Source organism: Mobula hypostoma, chromosome 23 (genome assembly GCF_963921235.1).
Source record: "Mobula hypostoma chromosome 23, sMobHyp1.1, whole genome shotgun sequence".
NCBI classification, from domain to species: Eukaryota; Metazoa; Chordata; class Chondrichthyes; order Myliobatiformes; family Myliobatidae; genus Mobula; species Mobula hypostoma.
Window position 1 is genome coordinate 4255053 of NC_086119.1, and position 26631 is coordinate 4281683.

Below are 26631 nucleotides of genomic sequence, written 5' to 3' on the forward strand. Positions count from 1 at the left end.
GACAAAGGCTCCGCAACGAGTGCGCAGCCGCAGTATGATGTCATTGGATGCGGTGAAAAATCCGCTGCTGGAAGCGGAACCGAAAAGCGGATCCCGCACTCGTGTTAACTCGGAATACAGGGGGAACCCAATCGTTCTGTCCACTGACAACGTAATTTCAGTCTGGGCAAATGCGGGGCCATTCGCTCCATTGCCAATGTACGCAGATTACACTGGAGAATAAAGATTTTGCTTCCCGAATACTTTTGGGTGTATCTTATTGATTTTGGGCTACTGATCATGAAATTCACTGTGAAATTTCCGTATCACCTCCGAGGTCTCGTCACTCGGATAGCAAACTGTTTACTTGTGCTGTACACTACATGTACCTTGAATTATATTTTATAAACTTATTTGCGAAAATGTTTTGTTGATGTGGTGTGTGATAAACGTATCGTGGGCGCACCGCGGTCCGGAGGAACGTTGTCTCGCTTGACAGTCAGATGACGATAAACTTGAACTCGAAGGCTGCCGAAAAAGTGCAGCGCAAGCCCTCGACCCTGGTGCGACGTGCTTTCAGGCGTTTGTATCGCCTGCCTGAAGGGAGAGAGCAGAAGTGAAAATAGCCGGGGTGGGAGGGGTTTGATTATTCCGCCCGCTCGGAGACGTGCAGACAGAGTCGGCGGAGAAGGATCCCGTTTCGATGATACGCTGAGCTGTCATTGTGACTCTGCAGTTTTATTTTGTGACCACAGGTAGAGCCAGACCGTGCATCTGGAAAGGATGCTCTCTCGGGTGCGTTGATTAAAAATTGGTAAACTCTGACACTGACACGCCACATTTCTTTCCGCTCCTGAGGAAGTAGAGGATTTGGTGAATTTTCTAGGCCGCCGTGTGGAGATGTTTGTATCATCGTTAACCATGGTGAGGTGACACGGGGACCACGGTTGTGCTCTTGTTAAGAAAGGCTGCAAGGAAAATCCTAGGAATTAATAACCAGTTTACGTTCACCATGGACGGATCCAAGCCCGGCTGCGAGAGGAGGAGGGTTCGGCATGGGACTAGCAACCCCATTGCGTAAAAGAAACACAGAGCTACAGAAACGGGAACAGAAGCTCCAAATACTTCATCCCAGGACGAGGGAAAATCTTCGCCTAGAAGACGTACGAAGTGGTGTGGTGAAAGCCGAAAGACACGTGGCCGATCGTCATCCGGGACAATGGGTAGAACACGTTCACCGAAAGCCAAGTAGCAATATCACCAGGCACGCGGTGTCGTGGCAAAGCGGAAGAGAAGCCGGCCAAAGAACTCCTGACGACGCGACCTTGAAGCTGACACCAGGAAAAATGGCATACAACCGGGGACAACTTGAAAGGCTGACACAGGACAGGGGACTCTGGTGAGCGGCTATCGGTGGCCTGTGCTCCAGTAGGGGTGATCCTATCTTAGAGATAGGATCTATAGGCATTTAGAGAATCATGGTCTGATCAGGGACAGTCAGTATGGCTTTGTGAAGGGCAGATCGTGTTTAACAAGCCTGATAGAGTTCTTTGAGGAGGTGACCAGGCATATAGATGAGGGTAGTGCAGTGGATGTGATCTATATGGATTTTAGTAAGGCATTTGACGAGGTTCCACACGGTAGGCTTATTCAGAAAGTCAGAAGGCATGGGATCCAGGGAAGTTTGGCCAGGTGGATTCAGAATTGGCTTGCCTGCAGAAGGCAGAGGGTCGTGGTGGAGGGAGAACATTCGGATTGGAGGATTGTGACTAGTGGTGTCCCACAAGGATCTGTTCTGGGACCTCTACTTTTCGTGATTTTTATTAACGACCTGGATGTTGGGGTAGAAGGGTGGGTTGGCAAGTTTGCAGACGACACAAAGGTTGGTGGTGTTGTAGATAGTGTAGAGGATTGTCAAAGATTGCAGACAGACATTGATAGGATGCAGAAGTGGGCTGAGAAGTGGCAGATGGAGTTCAACCCGGAGAAGTGTGAGGTGGTTCACTTTGGAAGGACAAACTCCAAGGCAGAGTACAAAGTAAATGACAGGATACTTGGTAGTGTGGAGGAACAGAGGGATCTCGGGGTACATGTCCACAGATCCCTGAAAGTTGCCTCACAGGTAGATAGGGTAGTTAAGAAAGCTTATGGGGTGTTAGCTTTCATAAGTCAAGGGACAGAGTTTAAGAGTTGCGAGGTAATGATGCAGCTCTATAAAACCCTGGTTAGGGCACACTTGGAGTACTGTGTCCAGTTCTGGTCTCCTCACTATAGGAAGAATGTAGAAGCATTGGAAAGGGTACAGAGGAGATTTATCAGGATGCTGCCTGGTTTAGAGAGTATGGATGATGATCAGAGATTAAGGGAGCTAGGGCTTTTCTTTTTGGAGAGAAGGAGAATGAGAGGAGACATGATAGAGGTGTACAAGATAATAAGAGGAATAGATAGAGTGGATAGCCAGCGCCTCTTCCCCAGGGCACCACTGCTCAATACAAGAGGACATGGCTTTAAGGTAAGGAGTGGGAAGTTCAAGGGGGATATTAGAGGAAGGTTTTTTTACTCAGAGAGTGGTTGGTGCGTGGAATGCACTGCCTGAGTCAGTGGTGGAGGCAGATACACTCGTGAAGTTTAAGAGACTACTAGACGGGTATATGGAGGAATTTAAGGTGGGGGGTTATATGGGAGGCAGGGTTTGAGGGTCGGCACAATATTGTGGGCCGAAGGGCCTGTACTGTGCTGTACTATTCTATGGACAGAGGACTCCGGTGAGTTGCTGTCAGTATCCTGTGCCCCAGTAGGGGTGCTGGACAGTGGACTCGGGTGAGCTGCTGTGTCCCACCAGGGGTGATGGGCTTAAATAACTAATAGACCACTGAGCCCGACATCTATTGCTATTGGGACAGACTCTGATAGATGGGACCTACTGTACCTGCATTTGGAGAGGCAATGACTGATTAGTAAGAGTCAGCGTGGCTTTGTGAAATCGGTCCTCACCAATCTGATTGAAGGTACATTAGGGCAATATGGTAGATGTTGTCTCTGTCAGGGTCCAACTTGGTACTTTGAGCTGGCATCCAGGTGGGCTAGCCAAACGGATACAATTGGTGGTAAGAGCAGGAGTGGTGGCAGAGGGTTGATTTTTCAGCCTGGATGCCTGTGACCGTGGTGTGCTATAGGGATCTCCTGTTTGTCATTAACAACTTCGACAGGACCGTGGGTGTCATAACTCCGCGAGTCAAATGAGCAGAATCAGACCACTTAACACAATGATTCTACCCCGCCAGGCTGCCTTTCTTTTTGTTTTCAGTCCCATTCTCTCATCTTCCACATGTAGCCCTTAACCACCTTACCGATCAAAAATCTAACAGTCCCCACCTTGGCTTGGCTCCCACAGCGAGCTCCACCGATTCACCATCTTTGGCTGAATTCGTTCCTCCTCATTTCTGTGTTAAAGAGGTGCCCTGCTATTCTGAGACTGTGCCCTCTGGTCCTAGACTCCCTCACTTTAGGAAACATCTTCTTCACGTCCACTCTATCGAGGCCTTTCAACATTCGATAGGTTTCCATGAGACCCCTGCCGCATCATTCTTCTGATCTCCAGCGACTACAGACCCGGAGACATCAAACTCTCCCATTTTAATCCCGCGAATATTCCCCTTTTATTCTTGTGAATCTCCTCCGGACCCTCTCCGAGGTCAGAGCATTCTTCCTTCGAACAGCGGCCAGCGTCTCGCAATATTCTAACAGTAGTCTTACTAACACCTTAAAACACTGGGAGCACATCCTTGCTTTCACGTTCTATTTCTCTCAGAATGAACGCTTCCTTACGACTGACTCAACCTGTAATTTAACCTTCAGAGAATACTGTACCAGGACTCCCAAGACCATTTGCAACTCTGATTTCTGAATTTTCTGCACGTTTAGAAAATAGTCAAGCAACACACACAAAATGCTGGTGGAACGCAGCAGGCCAGGCAGCATCAATGGGAAGAGGTACAATCGACGTTTCGGGTCGAGATTCTTCGTCAGGACTAACGGAAAAAAGAGATAGTAAGAGATTTGAAAGTCGAAGGGTCTCGACCCGAAACGTCGACTGTACTTCTTCTTATTGATGCTGCCTGTCCTGCTGTGTTCTACCAGCACTTTGTGTGTGTTGCTTGAATTCCCAGCATCTGCAGATTTTCTCGTGGTTACATTAGAAAATAGTCTACTTCTTTATTATTTTACCAAAGTGCATGACCATTCACCTCCCTACACTATATTCCTTCTTCACCCATTCTCCCAATCTGTCAAAATCCTTCTGCAGACTCCCTGTTTCCTCAACGCTACCCGTCCCCCCCATCCCGCCCCCCCCCCCACCTATCTCGGTATCACCTACAAACTTTCTCACAAAGCCCACAGCTCCTTCATCCATAGCATGGGGCAAAGGACCGATTGAGCAGTAGGTCTTTGGAATGTAGGAGGAAACCGGAGCACCCGGAGGAAACCCACGTGATCACGGGACAACGTACAAACTCCTTACAGACAGCGGAGGGACTGAGAAACGCATCGAACTGTAATAGAGTCACGCTCCCCGCCACGTGGATTATTTGAAAAAACAAAACGTTTTGGGGGCAGGGGAGGGTTAGATTGATCTTACAGTAGGTTCAAAGGTCAGCACAACATCGTGTGCTGTACTGTTCTGTGTTCTGTGACCCACTGGTATATTGTCTCCCAATCCTGTTCCAGAGCTCCCAGCATAGTGAATCCCCATCGCCGTGGTTAAAGATTTAAACCGCTGGGAAACCTCAGTGAGTCAGTCACCACCTCTGACCCCCTGACTCCGTCCACCGGATTATCTCCTAGTTTGTGCGGTTTTACGTGTTACCCGTTCCAGCGGTCACTGAGCCCGAGATACGGTAGATGGAGATAATGACCATCACGGAGACAGGATAGTTCACATTTTATTTTCTCGTTAGTAACCTCCTTGCCCCTCACGCCTCCGCGGCCTACCCTTTGCCCCGCTACGTTCCCGGAATCTGCGGCTTAGCCTGTGACGCTGCTTGCCACGGCCGTCGTTACTCGAAAACGTCCTTGCACTTGAACCAGTACTTGGCGATGGATCGTGGATACCTGGGCCGAGCAAATGCCACCATCTTGGTCCCCAGGTCAACCCGGTAATAGTCACCTGAAATCGCAGTGAAACACCCTGCTTAGTACAGGCGCGTCACTGACAGCGTCCTGACCGTCTCGCACGGAAATGCAACACATCTAACCACTAGACCCTACGAACGAATGCAGGGACGGATGAGCGGATCATTGGGGTCTCCCTTCCACCCATATTTATCAGGATCGCTGCGTTCGCAGGGCCTTTACGTCGGTCCATAGCGTCCTCGGCTGTCACGATGAGGCCGCTCACAGGCTGGAGGAACAACATTTTATATTCGGTCTGGTTAGCCTCCGAACTGATGGCATGAACATCGATTTCTCAAACTAATGGTAATTTCTCCCCTCCCCCTTCCTTCTTCTTCAATTCCCCCACTTTTTACGGCTTCGCTTCACCTGCCTGTCTATATCCACGCTTTAGTGCCCCCCCCCCACCTCCCCATGGTCCACTCTCCCTCCCTGACAAATTGCTTCTTCTTCCCTTCCCTCCCCCGCCCGCCTGGCGTTTCCACTCATCCCTCTAACCTCCTTCCCCTTCCTGTCCAGTCCTAGTGAAGGGTCTCGGCCCGAATCGTCGGCTGTTTATTCCTCTCCATAAATACGACCTGGCCTGCTGAGTTCCTCCAGCCTTGTGTGTGTGTGTTGCACAGAGCAACACAGCACAGGCCTTTCTGCCCGTGACGTTCTGCTGATCCCTTTAATCTCCTCCAACGTCAGCCAAGCCTCAGCTTCCAGAATCCGGCTGTGACGAGCACCCCGCCCAGCTGGCGACTACGTTCACTACTGTCTATCGATCTGCGGCAGCCCCAGTGTTAGATAGTGGGGGGAGGGAGTTCGCGGGGAGGAGGTGGAGCCGTTACCTCCGGAGAAGAAGTAGACACTCTGGCTGGGCATAAAGATGTAGGAGTCGTCTTCGTCGCTGGACGAGTACCTCCACCGCGAGCCGTTCGACCATCCTTTCCTGCCGCGCCGACGCAGCTTCCTACCGTGCCAGTACGGCTTCCTCCAGCGGTGCCGCTCAATCAGCTTACGGTTCCTGAAGAGTTTCCCGATCATCGCCGAATCTATCCGGGCAGGAAGCCCACTCCAGTGAAAACCAGTGCGGAACGGCCCGGAGGTACCACCTGTAAGGGGAGGCAGAGTAGTTGGCCGGGCTCCGGAAGAGGCCAGGTATGTAACTGCAGCCGGACACTCGGCCAGAGGCATATACGGGACACTCCGATAGACGTGTATCCGGAGCAGAATGCTTAGCCAGATGTGTAGCCGCTGTCAGACACTTGGACAAGTGTGAACAAACGGAGTTACCAGACTGGGTCAGATAGCTGTCTGTGGGTCAGGGAAGTGGGTAGCGGAGTGCTCTATCTATCTGTCTGTGGGTCAGGGAAGCGGGTAGCGGAGTGCTCTATCTATCTGTCTGTGGGTCAGGGAAGCGGGTAGCGGAGTGCTCTATCTATCTGTCTGTGGGTCAGGGAAGCGGGTAGCGGAGTGCTCTATCTATCTGTCTGTGGGTCAGGAGAAGCGGGTAGCGGAGTGCTCTATCTATCTGTCTGTGGGTCAGGGAAGCGGGTAGCGGAGTGCTCTATCTATCTGTCTGTGGGTCAGGGAAGCGGGTAGCGGAGTGCTCTATCTCTTTATCTGTGGATCATGGAAGCGGGTAGCGGAGTGCTCTGTCTATCTATCTGTGGGTCAGGGAGGGTCTGTGGGTCATGGAAGCGGGTAACGGAGTGCTCTATCTATCTATCTGTGGGTCAGGGAAGCGGGTAGCGGAGTGCTCTATCTATCTATCGGTCAGGGAAGCGGGTAGCGGAGTGCTCTATCTATCTGTCTGTGGGTCAGGGAAGCGGGTAGCTGAGGGGTCAGGGAAGCGGGTAGCGGAGTGGTCTATCTATCTATCTGTGGGTCAGGGAAGCGGGTAGCGGAGTGCTCTATCTATCTATCTGTGGGTCAGGGAAGCGGGTAGCGGAGTGCTCTATCTATCTATCTGTGGGTCAGGGAAGCGGGTAGCGGAGTGCTCTATCTATCTATCTGTGGGTCATGGAAGCGGGTAGCGGAGTGCTCTATCTATCTGTCTGTGGGTCAGGGAAGCGGGTAGCGGAGTGCTCTATCTATCTGTCTGTGGGTCAGGGAAGTGGGTAGCGGAGTGCTCTATCTATCTGTCTGTGGGTCAGGGAAGCGGGTAGCGGAGTGCTCTATCTATCTATCTGTGGGTCAGGGAAGCGGGTAGCGGAGTGCTCTATCTATCTATCTGTGGGTCAGGGAAGCGGGTAGCGGAGTGCTCTATCTATCTGTCTGTGGGTCAGGGAAGCGGGTAGCGGAGTGCTCTATCTATCTGTCTGTGGGTCAGGGAAGCGGGTAGCGGAGTGCTCTATCTATCTATCTGTGGATCATGGAAGCGGGTAGCGGAGTGCTCTATCTGTCTATCTGTTGGTCAGGGAAGCGGGTAGCGGAGTGCTCTATCTATCTGTCTGTGGGTCAGGGAAGCGGGTAGCGGAGTGCTCTATCTATCTATCTGCCGGGCAACGTACCGAGCTTTTGTCCCTGCCCGGTAACCGTGGAGAGCGTGTTCACGGGGACCACAGAGGTGTGTGAGTCTACTGGCAACCCAGCGGGTGTAGCCTGGATATGGCTGAGAATATTTCATTTAGTTTCTGTTAGTTATTGTGCTTTAAAGCGATTTTTCACAATACTTGAAATAAAGTTGTTTTTTCTTTAAAGTGGGATAAGAAAACAGTTTTCTCTACTTCCTCGTCTTTAAATTTACCGTGTTAAAGAAGAGAGTAAAGCCTTAGAAGAGCGGGTCATCCATTTAGAACAGAGATTAGGAGGAATTTCATTAGCCAGGGGGTGGTGAATCTGTGGAATTCATTGTCACAGACAGCTGGGGAAGCCGAGTCATTGGGGATATTTAAAGCGGAGGTAGATAGGTTCTTGATTAGTAACGGTGTCAGGGGTTACGGGGAAAAGGCAGGAAAATGTAGTTGAACGGGATAATAAATTAACCATGAACAAACGGAATAGCAGACAGAATGGGCCGAGTGGCCTGGTTTTGCTCCTATACCTCGTGGTCGTACAAGATGGCCAGTAATGAAATGAAGCGCAGTGAAACAGTGAAATGGAAAAGTGAGACGGACGAAACTGAAGCTAAAACGGGAAGAATAAGGACGCAGAGAGAATCATACAGTCATCGAGCACTACAGCAGAGGCACACGCCCTTCAGCCCATCTAGTCCGTGCCGACCGAGCTCATAATCTGCCTAGTCCCATTGACTCGCCCACCATTGCCCTCAAAAGCCCTCCGATCCCGGTATTCTCTTAAATATTAAATAGTCAAATTTAACCCATTTCTTCCGGCAGCTCGTTCGACAATCTCTCCTCCCTCTGGGAGACGTTCCCCCTCATGTGTCCCGTCAATAGTGCACCTTTCACCCCTGACCTCTGACCTCAAGTTCTCGTCTCGCCCAACCTCGGTGGAAAAACAAGCTGTTTGCATTTACCGAATCGATACCCTTCATAACTTTGTATACCTGTGACATCTCTCCTCATTCTCCTACGCTCCAAGGAATAAGTCCTGATGAAGGTTTATCGCGCCGAAATGTCAACTGCTTAGTCCCCTCCACAGATGTCACATGATCTGCTAAGTTCCTCCAGCCTTTTTTGTGCATTACTTTTCAACTATTCCACTTTTCCCTGTCACTCAGGACCTCAAAAGTTCTGGCAACATCCTTGTAAATTTTCTCTGCACTCTTTCAATCTTATTAATAACTTTCCAGCAGGTAGGTGACCAGAAATGCACACAGTCTTCCAAAGTTGGCCTCACCAACGTCAACACTGGAGAACCGGACACCACACTGGAGTGGGCTGGAGAAGCCCACGATCAGGGGAACAAGCCGTTGTGGAAGGTTACCTCTCCTAGGTGATCCAAAGAGCTCGGTGAAGAAGTCTTCCTCCCAGTCGAGAAGCATGAACTGGGCGTATCTCCGAAAGGGGACAGAGATGGATGTGCTTTCGCACTCCTCTTGGCTGGGCTGGCTGCGAAAGACGTACTTCCAATAGTTACGGCCTGCAGACGAGAGGGTTGGTCAGGAGCCGAGATCAACTGTATCTGGCCAGTAGCTAAACAGCACTCAGAGGGTGGGAAATCTTGCCTTACCCTTGAAGAAGTAGACTCCCTCTTTTCCGCGGATGCCAGATGCCGGCAGTGCCAGTGCGGCGTCAACGTTGTCCGGAATTCGGGGAAAACCTTCCTTGATCAGCCTCGGGAAATCGGCTTCCATGACGCCATTGTCGAACCGCCAGTAATACTTACCCTGGAGAAGGAGAGGCAGGTTAATCAAGTGCACCCGTCTCGGGCAAATGGCTAGACATGGCGTCAGACAAAACTCATCCACTCATTTAGGCAAGTCTCTACACTGACACTTCCGGGGTCAGACACAGAGTGAAGCTCCCTCCTCACCGTCCCATCACACACTCCCGGGGTCAGACACAGAGTGAAGCTCCCTCCTCACCGTCCCATCACACACTCCCGGGGTCAGACACAGAGTGAAGCTCCCTCCACACTGTCCCATCACACACTCCCGGGGTCAGACACAGAGTGAAGCTCCCTCCACACCGTCCCATCACACACTCCCGGGGTCAGACACAGAGTGAAACTCCCTCCACACCGTCCCATCACACACTCCCGGGGTCAGACACAGAGTGAAGCTCCCTCCACACCGTCCCATCACACACTCCCGGGGTCAGACACAGAGTGAGGCTCCCTCCACACCGTCCCATCACACACTCCCGGGGTCAGACACAGAGTGAAGCTCCCTCCACACCGTCCATTCACACACTCCCGGGGTCAGACACAGAGTGAAACTCCCTCCTCACCGTCCCATCACACACTCCCGGGGTCAGACACAGAGTGAAACTCCCTCCACACTGTCCCATCACACACTCCCGGGGTCAGACACAGAGTGAAGCTCCCTCCTCACCGTCCTATCACACACTCCCGGGGTCAGACACAGAGTGAAGCTCCCTCCTCACCGTCCCATCACACACTCCCGGGGTCAGACACAGAGCGAAGCTCCCTCCTCACCGTCCCATCACACACTCCTTGGGTCAGACACAGAGCGAAGCTCCCTTCTCACCGTCCCATCACACACTCCCGGGGTCAGACACAGAGTGAAACTCCCTCCACACTGTCCCATCACACACTCCCGGGATCTGACACAGAGAGAAGCTCTCTCCACACCGTCCTGTCACACACTCCCAGGATCAGACACAGTGAAACTCCTTCCTCGCCGTCCCATCACACACTCCCGGGGTCAGACACAGAGTGAAACTCCCTCCACACCATCCCATCACACACTCCCGGGCTCTGACACAGAGTGAAGCTCTCTCCACAGCGTCCCATCAGAAACTCCCAGGATCAGACGCAGTGAAACTCCTTCCTCGCCGTCCCACGTCGGCCTCAGCATCATCCCTGCTAGTCCAAAGTGCCTGCGATCGGCCCATAACTCTCCAAGCCACTCCCTTCCAAGCACCTATCAAATGCCTTTTAAGTTTTGCCTATGTTCCCAGTTCGATCTTCTCCTCCGCTGGCTCCTTCCAGGCACACACCGAGGTATGGAATGGCCAACGGCTGTACTCACTTGAGTTTGGGAGAATTGAATGGGATCTTATAGAAAGTACTGTACCGAATATTGAAAGCCTAGTGTGGGTGTGGAGAGGAAGTTTCCAACAGTGAGAGAGTCTTTGACCGGGGAGCACGGCCTCTGAGTATAGGCACGTCCACAAGAGCAGGATTTTTTTAAAGACAGAGGTGGTGAATCTATGAAATTAGATGCGACAGACGGCTGTGGAGGCCAATCACTGGGTATACTTAAGTTGGAGGTTGCTAGGTTCTTGATTAGTGTCAAAGACTCTGGGGAGAAGTCAAGAGAATAAGGTTGACAGGGGTCATATGATAGAACGGCAGAACAGATGGATGGGCCGAATGGCTTAATTCTGCAGATCCGTCTGGGATGGTGCGTGGGTAACCCACATTTTTTATCTTCCCATCGGTCTGCTGCCTCGACACCCCTCACTAAGGATCTCAATCAACGTGAATTAACGCCGCAACGTAGAGTCAAACCCCGAGAAACGACCGCGCCTGGCCCCAGTCCGCAGCCGCTCGGACCTTGAACAGATACGTCTTTCCCTCGCAGTTTATTCGTGTGAAGGCAGCATCGATGGGGCCCTGCACTCCCCACACATCGTGAATCAGCTTCGGATATCCATCAGCTACACCTGTATCAGTCAACTCATAGAAATACTTCCCTGAGGGGAGAAGAAAGTAATGGGTCAGACACAGAGTGAAACTCCCTCCTCACCGTCCCATCACACACTCCCGGGGTCAGACACAGAGTGAAGCTCCCTCCTCACCGTCCCATCACACACTCCCGGGGTCAGACACAGAGTGAAACTCCCTCCGCACCGTCCCATCACACACTCCCGGGGTCAGACACAGAGTGAAGCTCCCTCCTCACGGTCATATAACACACTCCCGTAGTCTGACACAGAGTGAAATTCCCACCACACTGGGGCAAAGGTTAGGGTCTCCTCCTTCACTCCTGGTTACCTCTAACCCCCCGACCACCACCCTACGGGAGGTGAGGTCGGGAATATTCGCAATACCATTCAGCCATCGGGAGTTATTTGATCGTTACGGGGGTCCGTGGAGCGAGGACTCGCTCGCTGTTGTGTGTCTATGTGTGTTGAGGAAGACAGTACAGGGTGACCAGCGCCTGCCCACGGCCATGAGATAAAGAAGGCGTACAAGACTCATCGGGGCCGTGGACAGAGACACTTGGTCAGGTGGCTGGCGTGATTCCTTTGGATCCCCCCGCACCTGGTGGGCCCATTGTCAACAGCAGCGAGAGTTCAAGTCGCTCATCGATCCCAACGGTGGGACAACCCGATGGGCTGAACGACTTACCCTGAAAAGCGAAGATGGATCCATTCTTCAGATCAGTGAACGCATCAAATCGGTTATCACCGATGCACACGTTCATTGGTTCTGGATCCGGCCCCGGTTCCGTACTCGGCTCCGGTTCCACACTGGGCTCGAATTCCGGGCTCGGCTCCGGATCCACACTGGGCTCGAATTCCGGGCTCGGCTCCGGATCCACACTGGGCTCGAATTCCGGGCTCGGCTCCGGTTCCACACTGGGCTCGAATTCCGGGCTCAGCTCCGGATCCACAGTGGGTTCCGATTCCGGACTCGGCTCCGGTTCCACAGTGGGTTCCGATTCCGGGTTTGGCTCCGGTTCCAAACTCGGCTCTGATTCCAGATCGGGATAAAAATACGTCTCATTCGCGAAGATTTCATCAATTTCATCGTCCGGGAGGGCAAATTCATCCCCGCGGGCTGACCACAGAGAAAACATTGTTAGTTAATGACACCAAACCAGATACTTTATAAACAGGGGAGGTGGGGTGGCGTTGCTGGTTAAAAAAGAGATTAACGCAATAGAAAGGAAGGACATAAGCCGGGAAGATGTGGAATCGATATGGGTAGAGCTGCGTAACACTAAGGGGCAGAAGACGCTGGTGGGAGTTGTGTACAGGCCACCTAACAGTAGTAGTGAGGTCGGAGATGGTATTAAACAGGAAATTAGAAATGTGTGCAATAAAGGAACAGCAGTTATAATGGGTGACTTCAATCTACATGTAGATTGGGTGAACCAAATTGGTAAAGGTGCTGAGGAAGAGGATTTCTTGGAATGTATGCGGGATGGTTTTTTGAACCAACATGTCGAGGAACCGACTAGAGAGCAGGCTATTCTGGACTGGGTTTTGAGCAATGAGGAAGGGTTAATTAGCGATCTTGTCGTGAGAGGCCCCTTGGGTAAGAGTGACCATAATATGGTGGAATTCTTCATTAACATGGAGAGTGACATAGTTAATTCAGAAACAAAGGTTCTGAACTTAAAGAGGGGTAACTTTGAAGGTATGAGTCGTGAATTAGCTAAGATAGACTGGCAAATGACACTTAAAGGATTGACGGTGGATATGCAATGGCAGGCATTTAAAGGTTGCATGGATGAACTACAACAATTGTTCATCCCAGTTTGGCAAAAGAATAAATCAAGGAAGGTAGTGCACCCGTGGCTGACAAGAGAAATTAGGGATAGTATCAATTCCAAAGAAGTAGCATACAAATTAGCCAGAGAAAGTGGCTCACCTGAGGACTGGGAGAAATTCAGAGTTCAGCAGAGGAGGACAAAGGGCTTAATTAGGAAGGGGAAAAAAGATTATGAGAGAAAACTGGCAGAGAACATAAAAACGGACTGTAAAAGCTTTTATAGATATGTAAAAAGGAAAAGACTGATAAAGACAAATGTAGGTCCCCTGCAGACAGAAACAGGTGAATTGATTATGGGGAGCAAGGACATGGCAGACCAATTGAATAATTATTTTGGTTCTGTCTTCACTAAGGAGGACATAAATAATCTTCCAGAAATAATAAGGGACAGAGGGTCCAGTGAGTTGGAGGAACTGAGTGAAATACATGTTAGTAGGGAAGTGGTGTTAGGTAAATTGAAGGGATTGAAGGCAGATAAATCCCCAGGGCCAGATGGTCTGCATCCCAGAGTGCTTAAGGAAGTAGCCCAAGAAATAGTGGATGCATTAGTGATAATTTTTCAAAACTCGTTAGATTCTGGACTAGTTCCTGAGGATTGGAGGGTGGCTAATGTAACCCCACTTTTTAAAAAAGGAGGGAGAGAGAAACCGGGGAATTATAGGCCGGTTAGCCTAACGTCGGTGGTGGGGAAACTGCTGGAGTCAGTTATCAAGGATGTGATAACAGCACATTTGGAAAGCGGTGAAATGATCGGACAAAGTCAGCATGGATTTGTGAAAGGAAAATCATGTCTGACGAATCTCATAGAATTTTTTGAGGATGTAACTAGTAGAGTGGATAGGGGAGAACCAGTGGATGTGGTATATTTGGATTTTCAAAAGGCTTTTGACAAGGTCCCACACAGGAGATTAGTGTGCAAACTTAAAGCACACGGTATTGGGGGTAAGGTATTGGTGTGGGTGGAGAATTGGTTAGCAGACAGGAAGCAAAGAGTGGGAATAAACGGGACCTTTTCAGAATGGCAGGCGGTGACTAGTGGGGTACCGCAAGGCTCAGTGCTGGGACCCCAGTTGTTTACAATATATATTAATGACTTGGATGAGGGAATTAAATGCAGCATCTCCAAGTTTGCGGATGACACGAAGCTGGGTGGCAGTGTTAGCAGTGAGGAGGATGCTAAGAGGATGCAGGGTGACTTGGATAGGTTGGGTGAGTGGGCAAACTCATGGCAGATGCAATTTAATGTGGATAAATGTGAAGTTATCCACTTTGGTGGCAAAAATAGGAAAACAGATTATTATCTGAATGGTGGCCGATTAGGAAAAGGGGAGGTGCAACGAGACCTGGGTGTCATTATACACCAGTCATTGAAAGTGGGCATGCACGTACAGCAGGCGGTGAAAAAGGCGAACGGTATGCTGGCATTTATAGCGAGAGGATTCGAGTACAGGAGCAGGGAGGTACTACTGCAGTTGTACAAGGCCTTGGTGAGACCACACCTGGAGTATTGTGTGCAGTTTTGGTCCCCTAATCTGAGGAAAGACATCTTTGCCATAGAGGGAGTACAAAGAAGGTTCACCAGATTGATTCCTGGGATGGCAGGTCTTTCATATGAAGAAAGACTGGATGAACTGGGCATGTACTCGTTGGAATTTAGAAGATTGAGGGGGGATCTGATTGAAACGTTTAAGATCCTAAAAGGATTGGACAGGCTAGATGCAGGAAGATTGTTCCCGATGTTGGGGAGGTCCAGAACGAGGGGTCACAGTTTGAGGATAGAGGGGAAGCCTTTTAGGACCGAGATTAGGAAAAACTTCTTCACACAGAGAGTGGTGAATCTGTGGAATTCTCTGCCACAGCAAACTGTTGAGGCCAGTTCATTAGCTATGTTTAAAAGGAAGTTAGATATGGCCCTTGTGGCTACAGGGGTCAGGGGGTATGGAGGGAAGGCTGGGTTCTGAGTTGGATGATCAGCCATGATCATAATAAATGGCGGTGCAGGCTCGAAGGGCCGAATGGCCTACTCCTGCACCTATTTTCTATGTTTCTATGTTTCTATGATCCTGACTTTCTCAAAACAAGCACAAAGTGAAGCTCCCTCCACACCGTCCCATCACACACTCCCGGGGTCAGACACAGAGTGAAACTCCCTCCAAACCGTCCCATCACACACTCCCGGGGTCAGACACAGAGTGAAGCTCCCTCTCCACTGTCCAATCACACACTCCCGGGGTCAGACACAGAGTGAAGCTCCCTCCACACCGTCCCATCACACACTCCCGGGGCCAGACAGAGAGTGAAACTCCCTACATACCGTCCCATCACACACTCCCGGGGTCAGACACAGAGTGAAACTCCCTCCACACCGTCCCATCACACACTCCCGGGGCCAGACAGAGAGTGAAGCTCCCTCCACATCGTCCCATCACACAGTCCCGGGGTCAGACACTGAGTGAAACTCCCTCCACACCGTCCCATCACACACTCCCAGGTTCGGATACAGAGTGAAACTCCCTCCACACCATTCTCGACGCATCCTCAGAGCAGGTATCCCATTGGCTAGGTGGGATACAGACCCAGAGCTATCAAACTTTCCTCGAATGATTAGCCTTTCATTCCTGAAATCATCCTTGCGAACCTCCTCTGAATCCTATCGAATGCCAGCACATCTTTTCCAAGATGAGGATCCCGAAACTGTTCACAATACTCAAGGTGAGGCCTCACCAGTACCTTATCCCTCAGCATCACATCCCTGCTCTTGTATTCTAGACCTCTTGAAATGAATGCTAACATGGCATTTGCCTTCCTCACCACCGACTCGACCTGCAAGTTAACCTTTAGGGTGTTCTGTACAGGGACTCCCAAGTCCCTTTGCATCTCAGATTCCTGGATTTTCTCCCTATTTAGAAAACAATCCACATTTATTTCTACTATCCAAGTGCATGACCGTGCATTTTCCAACATTGTATTTTATTTGCCACTTTCCTCCCAATCTACTAATTTGTGTAAATCCTTCTGCAGCCTTCCTGTTTCCTCAACACTACTCACCCCTCCACCAATCTTCGTATCATCTGCAAACTTCGTGACAAAGCCATCTATTTCATCATCTAAATCATCGATATACAACATAAAAAGAAGCAGTCCCATCTCCAACCCCTGCAGACTACTCGTCACTGTCGGCTAACCTGAGAAATATCCTTATATTCCCACTCACTGCCTCTTACCAAGCTGCCAACGCTCTAACCATGTTAGTAAATTTCCTGTAATACCATGGGCTCCTAACTTGGTAAGCAGCCTCATGTGTGGCACCTTGTCAAAGACCTTCTGAAAGTCCAAATATACAACATCCACCGCATCCCCTTTATCTACTCTGCTTGTAATCTCCTCAAAGAATTTCAACAGTTTCGACCTTGGGTGGGGGTGTTTGTTTGTGTGCGTGTGTGTGTGTGCGCGCGCGCGCGCTCTGTGAGCAGTCTTTACTTTTGATACAGACGGAGTGGTAATCGGAGCAGCAGCTTGCGTAGAAACCGCACAGCGCGTCACACTGACACTTCATACCCAACTGGAAGCCAAGATCACAGCGACCGACACAGGATTCTGTTAAACAGACAGCACAAGTTCCAATTCAGTGAAGTAATCCCTCAGTGTCACTCCTCCCTCAATGTAATTCCTCACCAACCCCCGTGTAACCCTCCCTCAGTACCACCGCTCCTTAATACAACTCCTCCAACAGTGTGACTCTCCTTCAGATCACCCCTTCCACAGTGTGACCCTCCCTCACTTCCACCCCTCCCTTAGTGTGACCCTCCCTCAGTACCACCCCCCCCCGGTGTGACCCTCCCTCAGTACCACCCCTCCCACAGTGTGACCCTCCCTCAGTAACACCCCTCCCACAGTGTGACCTTCCCCTCAGTACCACCCCTCCCACAGTGTGACCCTCCCTCACTACCGCCCCTCCCTTAGTGTGACCCTCCCTCAGTACCACTCCTTCCACAGTGTGACCCTCCCTCAGTACCACCCCTCCCACAGTGTGACCCTCCCTCAGTACCACCCCTCCCACAGTGTGACCCCCCCTCAGTATCACCCCTCCCACAGTGTGACCCTCCCTCAGTAACACCCCTCCCACAGTGTGACCTTCCCCTCAGTACCACCCCTCCCACAGTGTGACCCTCCCTCACTACCGCCCCTCCCTTAGTGTGACCCTCCCTCAGTACCACTCCTTCCACAGTGTGACCCTCCCTCAGTACCACCCCTTCCACAATGTGACACTCCCTCAGTAACACCCCTCCCACAGTGTGACCGTCCCTCAGTGCCACCTCTCCCACAGTGTGAATCTGCTTCAGTACCACCCTACCCTCCCCCCCCCCGCAGTGTGACCCTCTCTCCGGGTTGCCCCGCCACTGCAGTGCTCCACTGTCCAACAAGACAGGGGAAGAGATGGAGAGAGGGGTAGATTGAGAGAGATGGAGTGAGAGGGGGAGAGACAGAGAGAGAGATGGAGAGAGGGAATGAAGGGGGGAGATGGAGAGAGAACCATGTAAAGAGAGAGAAGTGGGGCGAGAGAGAGAGAGAGGGAAATGGGAGACAGACACAGGCATGGAGAAGGAGAGAGCAAGATTGCGAGCTGCTCACAGACCCAGAGTTTAGATTTCTACTTATCTCAACCTCTGGGAACCGCATCTGCCAGCCACTGGGAGCGCAGTGGGGGCACGAAGTGCGTTTGGGCTTGAACACGGTGCACAGATTCCTCCTGGTGCCCCTGGATTAGCAGCAGAGGGGGAGAACCTCTCACACCTATTCATCCCTACAATCCCCACCCCTTGTGGAGGAGCACATTAGCTTCAGAGCCCACAGAACCAGCGCAAGAGAAAGTCACCCTTGGTGTCAAGGTTGTCAAATCTTTCCCACGTCAGTTGTGGTGCGGTGGCGTCCAACCTGAGGTGGGTGTGCGCTCTCGAGGCCTGTACTGCACTGAATTGTACTGTCATGTTGGGTGTTTTATCTGGCTAAACTGGGTCTCTCATCGATTGATTCCTGCCCTGACTAAAAGAGAACCCATCATCGATGGTTGGGACACGCGATTGCCAACTGAACCCCAACAGCGGAGCGGGCGAGCGTCGGTATTACCTTCAGCGGCAGCGGCGGAGCTCAGGAACGAGCATATGACGAGAACAATCCGCAGCTCCATGGCCAAAGATCTGCTCGAGTCTGGAATGGGATCTCGGGATTTAACCACCTTGTGTTTGAGCTGTTGGGACATTTGTTTAAACTTCTAGTAATGTTTAGCGAAAGATCGATTTTTCATTTTTGTAAATCGGCAAAACCCTTTGATATTCTTCGGGAATGAAGATTTCTTTACGTTACAGATCGCTGACCCTTTTGCTGTGAATTTCCTCCCGTGAAATTCAGCGTGAATGTGTCAGGCAAGCCAGAGAAAATGTTGTTTCGTGTTTGGGTTCCCGTTGCTTCCGGTTGACGGGTAACCAATGACTCAGCAACTTCCAGCCCGGCCATGACCGGGGACATGGTTTAAAAGATAAAAGTATTTCAGCTTACAGATTTCCTGGTGCGCTGACACACTGAACATCCCAGAGATCCTGGGAGACTGGAAACGTGCTCAACGTGGCAATGAAAAAATACAGCGAGCGATCCCTCAGTATCGTCCCCTCCAGCGGTGTGACAGTCCCTCCGTCCTGGCCCCTCAAGTCCCTCAATATCATCCCCTCCTGTATTGACGATCCCTCCCTCCTGGCCCTTCAGATCTGCAACACTCCGCGTGTGTGTGTGTGTGTGTGTGTGTGTGTGTGTGTGTGTGTGTGTGTATGTGTGTGTGTATGTATGTGTATGTGTGTGTGTGTGTCTGTGTCTGTGTCTGTGTGTGTGTATGTGTGTGTGTATGTGTGTGTGTGTGTGTGTATGTGTATATGTGTGTGTGTGTGTGTGTGTATGTGTATGTGTGTGTGTGTGTATGTGTCAGTGTGTGTGTGTATGTGTATGTGTATGTGTGTGTGTGTATGTATGTATATGTGTGTGTGTGTGTGTGTGTGTGTAACCCCCAGACTGCAGGAGACAGGTAAGTGGGTGACCAGCAGTAGGAAGAGGGGAAATGCACGGTCAGCGCAGAGTACCCCTGTGTCCGTTCCCCGTCGGGTAAGTATGCAACTTCAGATACAATTGAGGGGGACAACCTACTGGCGCTGAGTCTGGTGCTGTGGCTCAGAAGAGCAGGAAGCTGAAGAGGATGGCAGTATTGACAGGAGATTCCTTCATCAGAAGAACCGAGACGAGGAGCTGCGGGCAGGGGGGAGGCGCCCGGATGGTCTGTTGCTTCCCTGGTGCCAGGATTATGGTAGTTTGGAACCGGGTCCGTGGCATTCTCAAGAGCGAGGGTGTGCAGCCCGAAGCCTGGGTGCGTTTTGGCACCAATGACACAGGGAGAGAAACTGAGGAAGCCCTGAAGAGAGATTTTAGGGAGCTAGGTAGAATGCTGAGAAACAGGACCCCCAGGGTCATCACCTCTGGATTGATGGCCATGCCACGTCCCAGTGAAGGTAAGAATAGGATGATCTGGCCAGTGAATGTGTGACTGATGAACTGGTTCAGGAGGCAGGGGTTCAGATTTATGGATCATTGGGATCTCTTCTGGGGAAGGTATGACCCGTACAAAAGGGACGGGTTACACCTGAGCCTGACGGGATCAATATCATTGTGGGAAGATTGGTTACAGTTCTTCGGGAAATTCTAAACTAATGTGGCTGGGGGCTGAAGATGAGGTGGCTGGTTTACAAACAGAGACAATGTGCAGTGAGGAGAGGCTGATTATAGGGCAAAATTGCATCATCTGGATGAGTTGCAACGTAAAAGACGGACAAATTCGAAAAGGGTGAATGCGGGACTGAAGGTGTTATATTTGAATGTGCGCAGTATATGGAATAAGTGACAGATTGGCAGGTATGATGTTGTAGGCACCTCCGAATTATGGCTGAACGAAGATTATAGCTGGAAGCTTCGTGTCCAAGGATACACATTGTATCGGAAGGAGAGGCAGGAAGGCAGAGGGGCGGTGTTGCTCTGTGGGTAATCAAATCATTAGAAATGGATAACATAGGCTTGGAAGGTGTTGAATCATTGTGAATACTAATGAATTACAAGAGTAAAAAGACCCTGATGGATGTTGTATACAGACCCCCAAATAGTAGTCAGGGTGTGGCCTACAAATTACAATGGGAGATAGAAAATGTATACCAAAAGGGCAATGTTACAATAGTCATGGGAGAGTTCGATATGCAGGTAGATTGGGAAAATCTGTTTGGTGCTGGATACCAAGAGGGGGTATTTTCTTGAGTACCGAACAGACTTTTTTTGGAGCAGTTCGCGTTTGTGACCACTAGGGGATCAGTTATTCTGGATTAGGTGTTGTGCAATGAACAGTAATTGATTAGAGATCTTAAGGTAAAAGAACCCTTTCTCATGGTTCGGATCGCGGTCCCTTTAAATTTAGCTTGTTTATGTTACGATCCGGACCGTTGATTCCCTGTTTTCCCGTGTCCCTCGACTTTGATGATTAGAGGCAATTAACACTCGGCTGAACCAGTAGTTTATAGTCTCCGGCTTTTAGCTGTTCGGTGCGGGAGTGTCTGCAAAGTCACGGCGTGTCAATGTCATCTGGCCGGAGCAAGCCTTGTCTCCGCCCGAAGCGATGCCGGTAATTCGCCTTTCCTCACCGGAGCAACCCTGTCCAGTTACCTCGCCGAAACGAGCCTGCAAAGTTTCCTCATCAAGGTGGGTCCGTTAGTTAACCCGCCGGAGAGAATCAAGAGCCGCTGTCTACTGTTCCCGGGCCGCGTCGAGAGCTCGGCATTACCCGGAGGCTCCAAGTACCACGTCCACGTCCTGGCCCTGGCGGCATCCAAGTACCACGTCCACGTCCTGGCTCTGGTGGTCTGTGATTTCTGTCCTACCCCCTTGTCTGCCCCTCTCGCCTCTCGCCCTCGCCAGCACGTCAGTCTAGTTCCATCACTGGAGCTAGGTAGGTACTGTCTGGTGTTCATTTGTGTTGGTCTGTCCTCGCCTCTGGGGTAGGCCAGGCCGTCTTGCCGTTGCCCCGCGGGGAGTCATGAGTCCCGGCCCTATGTCCTGTACCCAAGGAGGGGTTCTGGCTCTCTGTTCTGTGTGTGAGTCTGTGGTTGCATGTACCTGCTCTCCTGAGACCGAGGTGCTCTGTTCCCATATTCCTCTTCTCCCTAGCCCATGTCATGTCAATGCCTGGTTCTGGGGTCTGAACCCGAGGCAAGACCCAGGTACTGGGTCCTTGCCCAGTCTTGGGCTTGGAGTCCATACTCTTAGCCTCTTCATGTCTCCAGTTCTGGAAGCTGATTCTGAGTACTAGCCCAGACCCTTGGTCCCAGCCTAGTTGTAGTCCTCAGTCCTTGTCCAATTTGCTACTCCTGCCCCTGCCTAGCTCTCCTGATATCAAACAATAAACTAAATTTAATTAACCTCACAAGATGTGTCTTGCATTTGGGTCCACCCTTGCTCCCAATGCCCTGCCATTGTGACACCCTTGGGGGAAAGTAGTCATAATATGATCGAAATCACCCTGAAATTTGAGACAGAAGCTAAAATCAGATGTATCAGTATTACAATGGAGAAAAGGAATTAGAGGCATGAGAGAGGAGTTCGTCAGAATTGATGGAAAAGAACACTGGCAGGGTTGATGGCAAAGCAGCAATGGCTGGAATTTCTGGAAGCAATTTGGGAGACACAGGATATATACATCAGAGGAGGAAGTGTTCTAAAGGCAAAATGACACAACTGGCTAACCAGAGAAATTAAAGCCAAATAGAGGGCATATATCACAGCAAAAATTAATGTAAAGTTAGAAGATTCAGAAGCTTTTAAACAAAAAAATAGAAGGCAACTAAATCAGTCACAAAGAAGGTAAAGATAAAATACAGAAGTACATTAGCCAATAATATTAAAGAGGTCACCAAACGTTTATTCAGATATATAAAGTGCATTCGCGAGGCGAGAGTGGATATCGAACCACTGGGAAACGACGCTGGAGTGGTAGTAACGGGGGACAATGAAACGGCGGACGAACTGAATAAGTATTTTGCATCAGTCTTCACTGTGGAAGACACTAGCAGTACGGTTGAAGTTTCAGGTTTCAAGGGTATGAAGTTACCATAGCTAGAGAGAAGGTTCCTGGGAAACTGAGAGGTCTGAAGGTGGATAAGTCAGCTGGACCAGACGGTGTACACCCCAGAGTTCTGAAAGAGGCGGCTGAAGAGATCGTGGAGGCATTAGTAATGATCTTTCAAGAATCACTGGATTCTGATATGGTTCCAGAAGACTGAAAAATTGCAAATGTCACTCCACTCTTCAAGAAGGGAGAGAGTCAAAAGAAAGGAACGGTAAGCCAGTTAACTTGACCTCAGTGGTTGGAAAGAAGTTGGACTTGATCATTAAGGATGAGGTCTCAGGGTATTTGGAAGCACATGATAAGGTCAGTCATCGTCAGAACGGTTTCCACTAGAGAAAATCTTACCTGACAAATCTGTTGGAGTTCTTTGAAGAAATAACAAGCATGTTAGACAAATGAGATTCGGTTGATATTGTGTACTTGGATTTTCAGAGGCCTTTGACAAGGTGCCGCACATGAGGTTGCTTAACAAATTACTACCCCATGGTATTACAGGGAAGATTCTAGCATGTATAAAGCAGCGGCTGATTGGCAGGAGGCAGAGTGGGAATAAAGGGAGCCTTTTTCTCGTTGGCTGCCAGTGACTAGTGGTGTTCCATAGGGCTCTGTGTTGGGACTGATTCTTTTTACATTATACATCAATGGTTTGGATGATGGAATTGATGGCTTTGTGGCCAGGTTTGCAAACGATATGAAGATAGGTGGAGGGACAGGTAGTTTTGAGGAAATAGAGAGCCTACAGAAGGACTTAGACAGATTAGGAGAATGGGCAAAGAAATGGCAGATGGAATACAGTGTCAGGAAGTGTATGGTCGTGCAGTTTGGTAGAAGAAATGAAAGTATTGACAATTTTCTAAATGGAGAGAAAATACAAAAAAACACAGACGCAAAGGGCCTTGAGAGTGCTTGTGCAGGATTCCCTCATGATTAATTTGCAGGTTGGCTCAGCGATGAGGAAGGCAAATGCAATGTCAGCACTCATTTCAAGAGGACTAGAATATAAAAGGAAGGGTGTAATGTTGAGGCTTTATAAAGCACTGATGAGACCTCACTTGGAGTATTGTGAGCAGGTCTGAGCCCTTTATCTTGGAAAGGGTGTGCTGACACTGGGGAGGGTTCAAAGGAGCAACGCGCACAAAATGCTGGAGGAACCCAGCAGGCCAGGCAGAATCTATGGCGAAAAAAGTACAGCCGACAATTTGGGCCGAAACCCTTTGGCAGGACTGGAGAAAATAAAAAGCTGCGGAGTACATTTGAAAGGTGGGTGAGGGGAGAGAAACACCAGGTGATCGTTGAAAGCTGGAGGGGGAGGAATGAAGCAGAGAGCTGGGAAGTTGATTGGTGAAAGAGACGGAAGGCCATGGAAGGAAGGATAAAGGAAGAGGAGCACCAGAGGAAAGCGATGGGCGGGGCGAGGGAGAGGAAAGGGGATGAGAGGTGGTGAAGGGGAGGTGGGGCATTACCGGAAGTTTGAGAAGTCGATGTTCATGCCGTCAGGTTGGAGGCTACCCGAACAGAATATAAGGTGTTGTTTCTCCAACCTAAGTGTGACCTCATCACGACAGTGGAGGAGGCCCTGGATGGACATATCGGAATGGGAAGTGGAATTAGAATGGGTGGCCGCTGGGAGACCCCACTTATTCTGGCGAACAGAGCGTAGACTCTCGGCGAAGCGGTTTCTCAACCGATGTCGACTCTCCCCGAGTTACAGGAGGCCACACCCGGGGCACTGAACGCAGTACGTGACCCCAGTAGACTCACTAAACAGTCGACTCACCTGGAAGGACTGTTTAGCGCCCTGGATGGTAGTGAGGGAGGTGAAAGGGCAGGTGTAGCACTTGTTCCGCTTGCAAGGGTAAGTGCCGGAAGAGAGATCAGTGTGGAGGGACGAATGGACGAGGGAGTCGCGTAAGGAGCGATCCCCGCCGAAAGCAGCAAGTGGGGGGGGGGGGGAGGGGGAAGGAAAGATGTGCTTAGCACTGGGATCCCATTGGAGGTGGCGGGAATTTCGGAGAATTACGTGCTGGAAGCGGAGGCTGGTGGGGTGGTAGGTGAGGACAAGAGAACCCTGTGTCTGGGAGGGTGGCGGAAGGATGGGGTAAGAGCAGACGTGCGTGAAATGGAAGATGCGGCGGAGACGGAGGAATTGAGAGGAGAGGATGGCGTTTTAGGAGTAGCAAGGTGGGAAGAGGTATAGTCCAGGTAGATGTGAGTTTGTAATAGACATCGGCGGATAACTGTCTCTGGAGACAGACAGTGAGATCGAGAAAGGGAAAGGGCTGCCGAAAATGGACCAGCTGAATTCGAGGGCAGCGTGGAAGTTCAAAGGCGGATCACGAAAATGACCCCAGGTTTGAAAGGTTTGACGAATGAAGAACGTTTGATGGCTCTGGGCCTGTACTCACTGGAACTCAGAAGAATAAGAGTTGACCTCATTGAAACCGATCGAATGGTGAAAGGCTTCGATAGAGTGGATGTGGAGAGGATGTTTCCTGTGGCGGGAAAGTGTAAGACCGGAGGGCACAGTATCAGAATAGGGGGGCGTCCTGTTAGAATGAAGATGAGGAGGAATTTCTTTAGCCAGAGGGTGGAGAATCCGTGGAATTCTTTGCTGCAAACAGTTGTGGAGGTCAAGTCCTCGTGTATTTTTAGTGCAAAGGTCATTAGGATCTTGATTAGTCAGGGCATGAAGGGATGTGGAGAGAAGGCAGGAGATTCGCGCTGTGAGGAAAATTGGATCAGCCACGGTGAAGTGGTGGAGCAAACTCTATGGGCAAAATTCCTAATGCTCTTACGGTCTTGGCTGAGGGTGTGTTGGGGACAGCCGGTAACTGTCGCCACAGGTTCTGGTGCCAACACAGCATGTCCACAGTGCTCAGGAGAACTCCACAACAGCAAAACAAACCCCGCACTGGTAACCAGGGGAGGCACCGTAACGTAGCGGTTCGTGTTCGATTCCTGCCGCTGTCCTTAAGGAGTCTGTAGATTCTCTCTGTGACCGCCAGAGTGTCTCCGCGTGCTCCGATTTCCTCCCATAGGCCGAAGATGTACGAGTTATTAGATTAATTGGTCACATGGGTGTTATTGGGCGGTGTGGGTCTATTGGCCCGTAAGGGCCTGTTACCGGGCTGTATCACTAAATACATAAACAAGAAAACTAAATAAATAAATGTAATTAATCCATTCTTTCATTAATAAATAAACGCATCTGTAGTGCGTACTGACGTTTTGGAATGATTTGCGGAAATTTATCAGCAGCTTGTGAAATTAATGCATAATGTCAGGGTCAGCGCACTTGGGGCTGAGTGGGAGCTGATTGCTGTCAGTGAGAACGGCCTTGAACAAGGGAAAATATCAGATTCATTATTACCGTATTAGTGGCATTTCGTGTGTAGTACTCAACCAATGATAAAACTAAGAGACAGCTTTCCCTTTCCAGGTTAGTCTCGCAGACATCGGAGCTTTACAAAGGACGTTATAGCCATGGGTTCAGCCACGGCTACGATGCAGGGAAATGTTACAATTAATCAAGTTCAAGTTTAATTGTCATTCAGACCACACATGAATACCCAGGAACTCAGCCAAACGAAACCAGGGCCAAGATACAAAACACAGTACCCAAAGTCGCACACGGCACGTACAGCAGAGATAAGGCAGCAGTAAACATGCAATCACACACAGTACAACATAGCTGATTGACGGTGCACGGGATGTTATTTGCAAGAACAAACACGCAGCAGTTCAGACGAACGCAATCCGGCCTGTCTTCCACCAGGCGACTCCGGAAGAGCAGCGCCAATGGGAGGAGCCGCCCCCAAAGCAACACGGCTTGCCCGCCGCGCCACACTGCCCCCAGCAGCTCCTGCCCTGGGCAGCCACAGCAGGCCATCCCACGGGATGAGTACATGGTCTGTGTAACAAGGCGAATTTAAGCACTGCGAGCTCCCACGAACAGTGGTATCATCCACAGTATCTCTGTTGTCAGGGGAGTGATGAGCGTTGGCCTGGGACAAGGTGTAGACGCAAGGAAGAGCAGATGCCAGAATCTCGGGAGGTGCAGTGGGGACTGTGGGAGGTGGGAGCTTGTGATGATTACTGGGAGTCCCAACCCACTGACATGTTTCCTCAATGGCGCACAGGTTGTCAACTTTGAGAGCTTCACCTTCCTATGAGCGAACACCACTCTGGACTTCACG

The 26631-nt window shown here is 50.4% G+C and overlaps 1 protein-coding gene across 2 annotated transcripts; it reads right to left on the reverse strand.

Moving 5' to 3' along the window:
- Positions 1-4904: 4904 nt before the first annotated feature.
- On the reverse strand, positions 4905-18595 carry LOC134337010 (vitronectin-like). 2 transcript variants are annotated; one of them, XM_063031753.1, is made up of 8 exons: positions 18358-18595; positions 16789-16827; positions 12082-12513; positions 11284-11423; positions 9274-9430; positions 9028-9183; positions 5985-6248; positions 4905-5146 (listed from the first exon to the last, which is right to left on the reverse strand). In XM_063031753.1, exons 1-8 carry the CDS (start codon positions 18488-18490, stop codon positions 5037-5039), a joined length of 1431 nt encoding a protein of 476 aa, XP_062887823.1. In that variant the 5' UTR covers positions 18491-18595; the 3' UTR covers positions 4905-5036. The 2 variants fall into 2 exon arrangements, with proteins under 2 accessions (XP_062887823.1, XP_062887822.1); XM_063031752.1 differs by having other exon boundaries at positions 16711-16827; positions 18358-18592.
- Positions 18596-26631: the final 8036 nt, after the last annotated feature.